Below are 13942 nucleotides of genomic sequence, written 5' to 3' on the forward strand. Positions count from 1 at the left end.
AAGTCAATATTTTATTATACTTGCGATCACAGCTCTTTGTCGATAGTGATGGGAACAAAAGGAAGATGGGAACTGGAGGGATTTGTGACAGACAGAATTCCAAGCATCCTGGTTAAGTTAGAAGTCAGAATGAGTTGGCGGATGGGGCGAGCAGAATTTGGCCAAAAAGCCTGATCCTGTTACAAGACGAAGGGCGCCCCACAAGTCAGGGAGGGAGCCCGCACCGTCTACAGGAACAGTACTCTGCAGCCTGTGTGTTGTCATAGCTGCAAACACTTTAGGTGAAGGACTGCAGCCTTTAGCTTTGGCTTCTGGTATCAGGTGCCCCAAACTGACTATTAGAAACTTCAGTTTCTCCATGGGTAAAACAACAACAACATTGTGTGTGTGTGTGTGTGTGTGTGTGTGTGTAGAAATTATACTGTATCACAAATATTATATCCCATATATTCTGTTATCCACATGATGCGTGGGAGTAGTTACAGCTAATAATATAGCTGGCATCAGAAGAAAGAATTCACATCGGTGACTTAGAAGCAGGTCACCATAAGGTGACGTGACCCTAAGAGGTCCAGCTGCCCGTGCTTTCCTCTTTGCCCCCAGTTCGCTCGCCAGGCTTCCCCTCCTGCCCAGACACTAGCCCCCAGCAGCGAAGCTGAAAGCGTTCATCCCCACTCACCGCCGCGGCCGCAGGTCTGACTATCAAGGCAAACAACCCCGTTGTTCAGCAGCGAATAATGTCAATAAACGGCTCATTGTTGGCTTGGTGCTTATCAGTGAGAGAAGTTCTCATCTAATATCACTCTTATAATCCATTGAGTATCTCCTTTAAAAAAAAATAAAGAACTGGGGACCTAAAACGGCTAAGTGAGGAAGGGGCTGCGGGTTTAAGGCCGGTTCTCCCGGCGGGGGGGCGGCGGTGCTGAGGTCTGCAGCCCAGGGGTGGGGGGGTGTGTGGGGGTCGGGGCTGGGATGCAGGATGCGGATGCGGTACCCTGCCTGGCGGGAAGCAGCTCGGAACTTTGGGAGCAATTTGAGGATAGGGTGATGTCTGAGGACCCGCATAATAAAAAGTGTGAGCTTGTATTTTGCATGATTTCGTTATTTAATTTTTCTAGTGATTTTTTTAAAGTTGTATTTTAAAAATATCAACGGGTGACAGATTGGAAATAAAGGGAAAACAGGATCCTTCTGCACGACTACTTTGAGAAGCCCTGCTTTAGAGAACGGTTCATTCTGATCAGCATTTCAACTACGGAGTCATTTTCTCCGTAGAAGTGACCCCGGGCGTGATGGGAGGGGGTGGGGAACGGGCGCGGGCGCTCAGATCTCCCGCCTGTTTGCGGCGGGCGGTGGGATCTTTCTTAGTGAACCTGCAGGTGGCTGCGCAGAGATTCCTTCCTCCCAGCTCCTGGCTCCAGGTGAGCCAGTGGTCTCATCCCTTCAGCAAACACCTTCAAAGCGCCGGCTGCAGATATGAGGATGGGCCTTCTCCAAACACAGCGAGATCGTGGAGGGGGGAGGAGGTGAAAATCATATTCTTAATCACAAACAAACACAATTAACTGGCAACTGGATTAAGATACCTAATCAGTCCAAATTATCTAGAGGCTCTTATAACCATCACCCTTCTTTTGAAAGTTCTTAGTTACTCTGGGAGATAATGCTCTGTTAATGAAATATGTGTCCAGAGGGAACATTCCTCTTCTTAAAGTGACAGGATGAGGCTTCAATAAAAGCAATATAAACTCTTAAGAGAAAAGAATGTTCTCCAGAAAAAGAAATGACAATGCACAAAGACCAACCAGCAGTCAAAGCGTCCACAGTTTTGGTCCCACTGAGGGCAGGGGGAATCCTCTGGTGAGCTGTCTCAGGCCATCTTTCATTCATTCAACAAATCTTGTTGAGGTCCTATGATGTTCTGGGCACAGGGATCCAGCAGTGCACAGCACAGGTAACGTTTCAGGGAGCTAGCATTGTAATGCGGAGAGGGAGAGACAATAAACAGATAGATATACAGTATGATGCCTGCTAAGAACAGTGCTTTAGGAAATTATAAACCAAGTGGGAGAAGAGAGTATGAGAAGTTTCTGGAGGCGGTGGCAGACACTGGCTATTTTGGGTAGGATGGTCTCCCGGAGTAGGTGTCCTCGGATGAGGGAGCTAGCCATAGGAAAATCTGGGGGACCTCGGTTCCATGCAGAGGGAAGAGAACATAGGTTTCAGGAAAGAAAGAGCTTGGCATGTTTTCGAAGCAGCCCGAGGCCAGAATATAGCAGAGGTGGAAGAGAGCAGTGAGAGGTGAGAGTAGAGAGGTAGCAAAGAACCATTGTATGTGGGTTGTATAGGGGCTGTGTGGGCTGCCATAATGGACAGGTATTTACACATGATTGAACTGGCATTGGTGATTTTATGTCATGTACGTGCATTGGAAATGTTCACTTATTAAAGTGTACCCAAATCAAAGGCCAGGCAAAAGTTGGAAAGTATTTACTAATTATCTTTGTAAATATCCTATTATAATTCATTTGTTAAATTGAATAAGTATTGGCAAAATCAAATTAGCAGAGGTCCTTGAACTACTGAAGACTTAAACTGCTCAAGAATTAAAGCTTCAGTCTGAACAACCATCCTGAAAGTGGACTGGTGTATTAGATATGTTTTGTAAGTCTCACTACATACAATGCCCAAACCAGTTAATACACACACGTATGATTAACGTTTGTTAAAGCATTCATGCTTCAACTCTTTGCCTAACCAGAGGCTGCCCCTTCTAGCTCTGGGATGTTTTATCATCGCCCTTTCTGTAGAAATGACCCAGTAAGATTTTCCTGTTTTAGTTTTGGAAAGGGAAGAAAGACATGCCAAGGAGAGAGGAGCTTGGTAGGTGCCCTTGGCTGTCCACTGCAGCTGAACTTGGACCTACTCACCAGCAGGGTTTCAGGAGCTGCCATGGGTGCATCTCCTGGGCTCTGCATAGAGAGAGTAGCCATGGAGGGGGCAGTGTTTGGGGGTGCCGAGCCTGACTTGGAGGCTCAGGGGTTGGTTTTCGTATTAATACAGTTCCACAGAATTCTCTCTCACGCCAAAGATGAAAATGACTCATGGGAATTCAGTCATGCATAGAAGCAGTGTAAATTAGATTGGCCAACCTCTGAACTTGGGGCAAGTCATGAAATCTGACTTGGTATGCATGATTTTCTCCGTCTAAGATCATGGAGAGTAATGTGTGTGGGTGTGGCTGACAGAGGGGAGAGGCACTGTACTTACTAAGTATTTCCTCAAAGCTGCCACAAATTCTATGAACGCTTCTGGAAAATATTATTTAATTCTTACTCCCCTTTCTTCCTTATCGTTTTTAGCAAAAGAAAGCCTACTAGGTCAAGCCAGTCTCTAGTTTTGCTCTAGCCATGACTGAAAGCCCAAGAAACACTTTTTGGTACAATCTTGTACTTTCAAAAGTGTGGGTGACCCCACCCCAAACAAACAAAAATAGTGCCTTGGGTTTTTGTTTTTGTTTTTTTTTTTTGTCTTTAATTGACTCCTGAGGAATTTGCCAGCAAGGAAAGACAGTAAAGAAGGAAATTTTGATACTATAGTTTATGGTCACATTTTATACTTAAAATAATTTTACAATAAATTTAAATGAGTAATTATTATTTCTTTGCTTTGCTTTTGAACATGAAAACAGTGGAGCACTGCAGGAGATCTGCACAGAGGTGCTGGTGTGCCCGGAAACCAAGCAAGCAGGTGGGGTAGCTGGGAGACGGATTACAGCCAGCAAATAACAGATATATTGAGAATAGTGGGAGCCGGTTCCTTACTGTCAGAAAAGGGATTTAAAAATACGGAAAGGAAGCAGGCTAGCGAGAATCCTGAGATGTTGGATTGGAATTGGAGGTATCTTCAATTAACTCATGGTTTTAATAGATATAGAAATAACTATAGATATATGTGCGAATGCACGCACACGTATGCATATGTTTCCTGGCTCTCTCTGCTGAGAGTATCTAGAGGCGATGATACCCCAGTTCCAATGAGAACCCAGATTTTGGTTTCTAAACGCCGTCCTTCACTAAAAGATGCTCTTGACTCCTTGGACAAATGACTGAATCAGGGTTGAGGCAGGAAAAATAAAAGATGAGCCTGGAATATCTTGTTATGCCAAAAACTAAGGAAATAGTCAAAGGATGATAAGGACATATCAAAAGGATACAGGAGCCAACTTGAAAGTTGCCCCACTGGCCAAATCAGTGACAAGCAGACCACCCAAACAAATAATATTAGTTAAGGATGACAAACCACTGAATAAAGAAGGAATCCATGAGCCCATACTAATCTAAAGGAAAGGAAAACTTCCTTACAGTAGAAGGAATACATAAATACAGAGGAATGATGAGAATACAAAACCACCACTCCTCACCCATGCAAGCAGATGCTAAGGCAGGTGGGTGGAGGCTTGATGAGGATATTAGCATAATATAGAGCAGAGTTCTCCCTACAGAAAACATTTATCAGTTGCATAGGGAAAAATGGTGGCTTGAAGCTGGAGAAACTGGGCAGATACCAACCTGATCAGGTAGGTGGTCAAGGTTAACTCAGCAGTGATGATGCGGCTGACAGGTAGCCTCCCTTATCATGCCCTGAGAAGGGCACAGCACCATTTGTGTGGTTTTCCTGCCAAGAATGCAGGAGCCCATACCAGACAGACTGGTCCTGGGACCCCATTGGAACGAAAGCCCCTCACTCTTTAAAACCATAAAGGAACTGTTTCAGATGCAAACCGAAAGAGACATGATATCTAAGGGCAATGTGTGATCTTGGATGGAATGCTGGACCAGAAAGAAACAGTCTTTGTGGGAGCAGTTTGCAAACTCAATTGGGCAAGTGGCTCAGCTGGTAGTGATGTATGGTAGGAATGTTAATTTCCTGACTTGTTTGGTTATTTGATGTCTGGTTATATGGGAGAGTGTCCTCTGGAGTATTTAGAGTGAGTGAGACACAGCCTGCTCTCAAATGGTTCAGAAAAAGGCTAATGACACACATACAGACCTACATACACATGTTTTTTGGTTTTCGTTTTTTGTTTCTTTGTTTGTTTGTTTTTGCGGTACGCGGGCCTCTCACTGTCATGGTCTCTCCCGTTGCGGAGCACAGGCTCTGGACGCGCAGGCTCAGTGCCCGTGGCTCACAGGCTCAGCCACTCCGTGGCATGTGGGATCTTCCCGGACCGGGGCACGAACCTGCGTTCCCTGCATCGGCAGGCGGACTCTCAACCACTGCGCCACCAGGGAAACCCCATACACATGTTTTAATACGTAAGATATATTATAATGATGTATTACATATTTATGTAGTGTCTACAACATATCGGTATATGTTAATATGTTCTATGATAAATATGATTACATATTTATATTGTTACATCCACTTACATATTTTTAGAAAAGGAGAGAGCGAAAATGTGGGGAATTTTTTTTTTTTTTTTTTTTATTGAGATGGAGCAAAAGCGGTAAAATGCAAAGAAATTGAAGAGTTTCCTTGAAGGTGATACAGTTCTTTATACTATTCTTGCAACTTCTCTGTAAGTTTGAAATTATTTCAAAATAAATGATTTAAACAGAATGCTGTGTATTTACATAGCTGTATGAGTAACAAGTGCTTTCATATATTAGTGTAATATGTGATATTTCCTGTGTAAGGCATTCCCATGTTTCCAAACTCTCACTAGGATAATTTTACAGAACTTGAAAAGCAGGGATGGGTTATGCGGTTCTTTTCAACCCTAAGATTCCATACATGTCAGGTGAGTTCCAAGGAAATGTTACATCATAAGAAAGTGTCAAAAAGAATGGGTTGTCTATTTGTCTCCAAATTTCAGTTTTAAATTAACCACTGGGGAAAAAAAAGAAAGAAAAAAATTAACCACTGAAATAATCTATATTTACTAAAATAATGGTTATTCAGTAAATCTATAGCCTTAGTTGATAAAAACAGAATCTGGTTTGCCCTGGATCAAAGGTGGGACCCTTTGTGCAGTAGTTTTTAAAAAAGTTTTTGCTCTCAAAGCAGCAGCATTCCATTATAAGCCAGAAAAGTACAGTCTTCTTTACAATCCCTATTTCCATTTTATCTCGATTTGCTATTTTTTTTCTGTACAAACAATCTTCTCTAAACGCATATACACCCAGACATCTGCAGACACACACCCTAACCCAGTTTCACTGAGCACTTTTACTTTGCAAAACTTCGTGATTATTTATTCTCTTCTTTATCTGGAACAGTTGGGAAGAGATCAGGCATTTTCTTCTTCCTTTTTTGAGAAAACTCAGGATGAGACAGTTTAAGTGACTGGCAGTTTACCTGGCAGCAAGTTACTGAACAACCAAGACTAGAATTTGGGATCTTTTCAAATGAAAGATCTAGACAAGGTTTGTACATTTGTGGGTTATTCTTCCTCTAAACACGAGTCCCGGCCATAGTTATCACGATTGGACTTTGTCTCTATGCCTTTAGGAGAAGAACCCAGCCTGACCCAGGTTAAATGCTCATCGCAAGGTGTCTTTGCATTTCAAAGATCTTTTAATGGAATACCGCATGCTTTACAATTCTATGTATTTGTTTCCTGGACAGTCTTCACGGAGTTTTAGAAGGCTGACATGCACAAAACAAAGATTTTTATGTCACCACCAAAGTAAAAATGTTGACATTCAAATGGAATTAGAAAATGCACGATAGTTTATAGACCTCTGAAAAGCTTTTGCCAGTGTAACAGATAATTTTGATTAAAGCATGATAATGTTAGTTATTACTAGTTATCATAGATGTTACAACATTAAAAAATTCCATTAATTTTTTCCTTGAAAACATTTATCTGTTACAATGCATTAACCTTCAGTATCACAGTAGCCTTTTCTTATTTCTTCTCCCAATATGTCTTCATATGCTAACATGCATTAATTTAAATTTTATTTTATTATTCAATACCTGGGTAACGCTTGCTATGTGCCAGGTCCTAGCAATTAACTCGTTTCATCCACAAAAATCTCTCCGAGGTCATTGCTATAATTACCCTTTACTTTACAGAGGAGATACAGAGAGGTGTAGCAATATGTCCAAGGATGCATAGCTGGTAAGCTGCAGAACTATGATTCGATACCCAGCAGTTTGACTCCCAAATCTGTGCTCATAACCAATATACCATGCTGTACTGAGCCGCAGACTTACAGGTGCTGGGGAATTATCTGTTGGTTAAATGAATAGATGCTTCTCTTGTCTCTTACACTGATTTGAAAACATTCATCAAATGACCCAATTGCTCTGTGTCTCAATTTTCCATTTCATAAAATAGAATTGATAATATTTGCCATCCATTTCTCTCCCAAACGACAGTACGAATGGAGGAATTTACTTTACCTAGCTGCTACGTGTATGTTTTTACGCACCCAAAGACTTGGTCAGCAGTACGTCTAGAGGAGACCAACGGCACAGATCTTAAACATGTGACAAGACCACACAACTTGGTGTAATTAACTACATCTCTTTCAGTCTGAATGAAATACAGGGGCAGAGCTTCAGAGACGCAAACTTCCTTATATGTGAACTTTATCCCCATGTAACTTTGAACTGTTTTCATTTTTTCAGCTGAATTAGAATTTGTGAAAAAATAACAGTCAAATTAAATGAGATGTCATCTACGGCTTAGATTATGTGATCTAATAAAAATACCTAATTATAGATCTTCTAAATGAAAATGCTTTCTTGTTACAGCCCTGTATCTCTGCTACTGAAAAAAATTATTGTGACCTGGTTAGGAACCACATTGGAAGTTTCTGTGCCAAGAGTCCTTAATCCATCCCTACCTACCTGCTGGCTTTATTGGGTTCCTACAAACCCCTTCAGGTCCTTCACTGGTTACAGACATGGCATGGAAAGAAATTCAAAACAAGGCCCACCAGTGTTAACAGCAAGGGCAAACAGGTGATGCAAGCATCCTGGTCATCTGACCTCAAGCAGGTGACCTATTATTTCTCAGCTTCAATCTCCTCTTCTGAAAAATGGGGATAATAACAAAAGCTGTCCTGCCTACCACCAGGGCTGTCCTGAAGCTCTGATGAGTTAACGTACATGAAACTGCTTTGTAAACTGTAATCTATGAGTACAAACAAATTAACACTAAAAGTTTTGTTTTTGAAAAGTCCCCCAAGGATAGAAATTTATTTATGCGTATAGCCACAAGAAAAAATTTCCATGTACATTCTTGGCGTGGACTTCCATGCTGAGTGGGTTCAGAAAAGCCAGAGGACTTGAGTTAAACCTCAGAATAGGAGAAATTTCAGGTGCTTAGTGCCTGGACACTGAACCTCTGGGGAAGGAGAGGATGAGAGAGAATAGGGTAGGTCTGAAGTCTGATGACCGCATGTCTACACAGATGTGTCTTAGATGAGAACAGTCTTTACTGAGGTTTATGGAGATAATTCTTAGCGCCTTGCCACCAAAGAAGATGACCCCATGACCGGATCAAAGACAACCGTTATAGTATCCCTGAGCATTTATTACATGTCAATGGACTGTGTGTGCTCGAGGATATAAAGAGGCTGTTAAGGGGCGGGGAAGGATAAATCAGGATATTGGGATTGACATATACACACTACTGTATACAGAAGAGATAATCAACAAGGACCTACTGTATAGCACAGGGAACTCTACTCAGTACTCTATAATGACCTATATGAGAAAAGAATCTAAAAAAGAGTGTATATATGTATGTGTATAACTGACTCGGTTTGCTGTACAGCAGAAACTAACACAACAGGTAAATCAACTATATTTCAATAAAATAAATAAATAAAATAAAGAGGCTGTTAAAGTGTGTTGACGAAGTTGTTGGCAAGGTTAAGAAATGGGCATAGAAGAAAATTCAGGTGACAGAGGTCAACCAAACACTGACTGCAGAGGAATCCAGCAAGGATTCCTAATATGTTCTCTCCTGTTTAGAAACCTTGGAAGCCAACTAGGGTACCATTTCAAAATCTGATATGCTTGTGGTTCAAGTTGCACAGAAAGGTGGATAATGAGTGTGTCAGGAGTGGCCTGTCCTATGACCTATTCACTTTGATCATTTCCATGATCACAGAATGCACACCTTGCCCTAACCAACCACCTGGCAAAATCCAGCCCTGCTGACAAGAGAAACTTGGCAAGCCAGAGTTTCCAGGGTAGAAAGGCCACCTATTACAGCACTTCTACTAGAAAAAAATATCTCAAAGCGCTTGGCCTACTGATGTCAGGATCACCTTTACTCGCCAGGAACAAATGATTGCGGTACAGAGGGCCTAGAACCCCCGGCTGGACGTGAATCAATCAGAGAGGAAGGCTAATGGTACCGCGCTGTGCATTCCTCCGACGCAGGGGCCGTGTCTGCTCCCCTCTGGGGAGGACTGCAAGTGTTCTGCTCACAATGGACATGTTGCTGATAAGACTGTCTGCTTAGTTGACGACACAACTCTACAAGGAAAGCCCTGGCCTCTTTTGGGTGCGAGGAAGGTGGGAAGGTCGGAAGAAGTGGGTGCACAGAAGCCGCTATTGAAATTCCCTTTAGAGCTGAGAGGCCGAGATGGAGGGGACGAGCAAGCCAGTGTGTGGCTGTAATCTGTCCTGGGGACGAGCTGGGCTGCCTTTCCTTCACCCCCAACGCCCTCTCCCCCCAGAAGTCTGAGGTTCCCTACGTCGGGGAACAAAGGGAAGGAGCCAACACTCCAACCCCGGGACCCGAGCTGGGGCGGGTGGCGGGTGCAGAATATAAGAAACACCCCCGCGGACTAGTTTCTGAGCAGGAAAGTGCACCGGGAACAGCGCATTTCCTGCTTCGCCTGTGCAAACCCCAGGCGGGGCCGAGCGGGAACAGGGTTACGGTCGAGGAGTCGCCGGTTGCCAGGGCGGGGTTCGGGGCGGCCTCGAGGGGGTCCGCGGACCAGGGCGAGAGGCCGGGGCGGGATGCAGGCGGAGGGCGTGGGAGAGGGCGTGGGAGCAGAACGCACGCCTCCCATCCTCGTGCCGAGCAAGCGTCCCCAAAGACACTCTCGGCCCCGCGGGAGAGGCGGGTGCCCCGAGGGGCAGCGTCGGACGCCAGATGCGGGGTCCGCGGGGCTCCAACCCTCGGGGGCCTCCCGGGCCGGAGCCGGCGGCCGCGATCTCTCGGGCCCTCCTTCCTCCCCACCTCTCCCATCCCGCCCGCGACTTTGGACCTCGCATCCCGGACCCGCGGGGGACCGGCGCGGGGTCGGGAAGGAGACGCGCGAGGTACGCAGAGCCGGCCCGCGGCCCTACCTGGGCGGTGCGGAGCCCCGGGCGCGCTGCGTGCCGCGCGCCGCCTTCCGCTCGGCTCCCGGAGGCCGCCGCGGGCGCGCGACTGACAAACGCACAGGCCTTATTATTGTTCTCTGTTCCGGGGATACCATTGTCTGTCCGTTCCCGGCGTCGGCGGCGCGCGCCCCCTCCCCGCTCCCGCGCACTAGCTCTCCGGAGGCGACCCGGATCTGCCCCGGTGCCCACGGCCTTCCCCGGCCGCCTGAGTGTCCTTCGTCCGGCTCCCGCTTCCCGAGCATCGAAACACAAAAGCCTGCCGGAAACCCCCGGCCTGTGCCTGGTCACTCAGGGCTCCGAGCCGCGGCTCGCCACCTACCCGGGTTCATTTCTGCGCCCGCCGGCCACGGGCCCCGAGGGGCAACGGGCACGGCTTCGTGCCGCGCTAGTCGCGTCCTCGCCCAGCCCTTGAGCCTCGGGTCTGGCCTGGGGACGGGGCGTGCCATTAGTAGCCAGGAGCCCAGAGATCTCGGTCCGTGCACTGCGGGCGCGCCCGGCCGGCCGCGTGTACACGGCTCTTCCTCGCGCACTTGTTTGCCCCCCTCCCCCCGCGTAAATCTCTCGTGATGAGAAAAGCAAGGCTCGCAGGAAGCCACTCCGGATGTTTGCTGCTTTTCATGTGGCATTTGTGGCTGGCTCTGATAACGTCCCGAGCTCGACTTCCAACACCGCGTTTAGCAAGGGGACCGAAATAGAAGAGTCCACACACCGCGCAGACCGGTCTGCGGCGCCGCCAGCCCCAACACGCTCCCCCCAAATCTATGACAAGTGAAGGATCAGAAGAGATTAGATACAGGTAGCGGTATAGTATAGAAGGGCCTAGTCTTGGAAAAGGCACCACAATTCCTTCCTATAAATAGAAGTAAATTGCTACTTCCTAACTCCCAGGGAGGGTGTTACAAGCAGTAGGGGGAGGGGCGTTAAAATCTGTAGCTCCAGCTCCATCCTATGGATCCTGTGCTCTCACTTGAATTCTCAGTATCTTACCCAAGAAAAGTCAGTTGTTAGTCTCCAGAACAAGTGCAAATAATAATGGGGAAAACTGCCCCCCCCGGTTTTTTTCCCCATCACTTTCTCGACCCTTGTGGCACCTCTCCCTGCAATGAGGTTCCCAGGAGGTACACGAGGATGAAGGAAGTGTACAAGGGTAAATCCGTGCATATACATGTTTTGGACTCACACGTGGATTGTATTTCCTGTACCCTATGTTATGTTTTTATGGAATTAGTCATATAGATTCATCCAGACAGATAAAATGTATTCTCGAACAGGGATTATTTTTGTTTGGTTTTCAATCTCTGTTCTGAGAAATCTCCCATTTGTTCATAAAAACTTTTGCCCTGATAGAAAGTCCTGCTGTGAGATCTCTGAGAAGATATTACTTTGCAGCAAAGTTAGAGAAGATCACCAAGAAAACAAGGAGCCAGGCGCCGCGTGATAAACTTGTTCTCTCTACCTCTGTAGTTTCCTTATCAGATAACCAGTTGTAATGCAGTCTTGCTTAATTTTCAAGCCCATATTTTTCTTTTTCAGAAAAATAAACTCTTAAAGGAAAAGTACATAATCAGTTAAATGTGTTTAAGATTATCAACTGCTTCAAAACCACCAAATAAAAATAACACCTCTCTATTATTTCCTTAAGCAGATTACTTTTTTAATTCTTGTCTGAACCTCTGCGACCCAGGAACTAGAACCACTTTCTGGCCGCTGAAGGTGAGGGAGGGCAGCCAACGTCACAGATCCTCACGGAGTTCAAGCTGCCTTCAAACAAGTGTGCAGAAGTTCTTTGGAGAAATAGCAAAGTCAGAGAAACCGAAGGCCAAGTGTTTTCAAAGTTTCTGTTTCTTTGTTTTTATGAATGCCACTCACAAGCGGACTTGATAGATTACTTGTCCCTGTAATATCACACTAGAAGCTGCAGCACTTACCTCCCAGATCCCGGCTGTAAGCCCTAGTTTTTCATCACCCCTTCACAGTAAACAAAGTCTGTTGTAGAGATTGATATATTGGTTTCTTTGCAAAGTTATCTAATTATGCAGGAATGGCCGTGTTCCTTGCTGTAGAAAACAACGCAATACACAAACAAGTACACGAATACAGCAGCTTGGCTTAAAGGTTAAGAGCTCCAAGTCTGAGGGCAGACTACTGGAGATGAATTCCACTTGCTGTGATCTCGGACAAGGTCCTTGACCTCTCCGTGCCCCAGTTTCCTCTCCTGTAAGATATAATAGCCTCTACCTCATAGGGTTATAAGGATAAACTAGTTTGCTGACGTTTGGAGGGATGGTGTGCTGTATATAAGAGCAATATAAGGGCTTGTTTACAAATCCCACTCAGGTTTCTCAGATGGATAGAGAAATTTAACGGTCATTCAGATTTTCATTGCAGTCTAGAGAAACAGAGGAATCCCCCAGTCATCTGTAAGGGTCACCACCTCAAGCTGACCCTCCGAGCTACAGTTATTTCGCTCCTCAGGAGTTGCTTTCTTTCCTCTAGTCGGCAGGCATTTAGATAAATATCACTGCTGTCTTTACCACATTTTAGAAATCAAAACTAAGCCTTGCCTCTTTTACTGAACACATATGAGAAAACTTTGTTTACTGTACATTTCACGTACAAATTGTCAAGGGTTGGTTCGTCTTTTTGGGGAAACGTTTTCATTTCTTCGCAATGACGTTTGTAATCTTGTTTTAGAAAGTAGAATTTACCTCGGACATAGCATTTTGAATATAGTACAACAGGCACGTTGAGTCCTTGGGAAGACAAAGTATTTTGCAATTTGAAGACGTCCGTAGGTCTCTCGGAAGAAGGCTAGGTCACCCACCGCTGAAACACCCTCAGCTCCTGGTTTAGTGGATGCTTCGTGTGTTGATCCGAACTGCCGGGGCCAAGTGCTTCTGTGCAGCAGTGCGATCAGCACCCGGAAAAGTTTTTCAGAAGTCCCCCTTCCCGGGTCGGAGAGGACGTGGCGCCTAAGCCCGGCTCCAGCCAGTTTTCCCGGGGGCAGGTGTAACCCTGGGCGCGGGGTCGGGGCGGGGGAGGGGAAAGGGCGGGCGTGGGGTTGAGCTGGGACTTGGGACTTGGGCGGCGAGCTGGGCGTGGGCCTAGCGACGCCGGCCCGCCCCGCCCCCGTCGCTCCATTGGCCACGTCTGTGCAGAAAAGGCCCCGCGGCCTAGGGGCGCCCGCAGTGTCACTGGGCCGGCGGGGACTCTGGCTGCGCCGGGGCTGCGATCTGCCAGGGACGCCGGCGGCGGGGTCGGGCCGGGGGGCGCGAGCGGCCCGCGGGGCATCTCCCTCTCTCGCTCCCCACCCCCTCCCTCCCCCCGGTCGGGGGAGGCGGCGTGTCCGGCGGAGGGGCGCGGGGCGCGGGGCAGGGCTGGAGCGCCATGAGCAGCCCGGATGCGGGGTACGCCAGTGACGAGCAGAGCCAGCCCCGGAGCGCGCTGCCCGCCGTGATGGCCGGGCTGGGCCCCTGCCCCTGGGCCGAGTCGCTGAGTCCCCTCGGGGACATGAAGATGAAAGGCGAGGCGGCGGCGAGCAGCGGGGCGCCGGCCGGGGCGGCGGGGCCGGCCCAAG

The 13942-nt window shown here is 46.8% G+C and overlaps 1 protein-coding gene across 1 annotated transcript in view; it reads left to right on the forward strand.

Moving 5' to 3' along the window:
- Nucleotides 1–13568: 13568 nt before the first annotated feature.
- The window catches only part of SOX17 (SRY-box transcription factor 17), a 2552-nt gene continuing 2178 nt past the window's right edge, over nt 13569–13942 (forward strand). Inside the window, exon 1 of the mRNA XM_007464031.1 lies at nt 13569–13942. This exon is cut by the window's right edge and continues 117 nt beyond it. Within this exon, the coding sequence (XP_007464093.1) occupies nt 13753–13942 (190 nt within the window). The 5' untranslated portion in view covers nt 13569–13752.

This window comes from Lipotes vexillifer, unplaced genomic scaffold (genome assembly GCF_000442215.2).
Source record: "Lipotes vexillifer unplaced genomic scaffold, Lipotes_vexillifer_v1.1 scaffold69, whole genome shotgun sequence".
Lineage (NCBI taxonomy): Eukaryota > Metazoa > Chordata > Mammalia > Artiodactyla > Lipotidae > Lipotes > Lipotes vexillifer.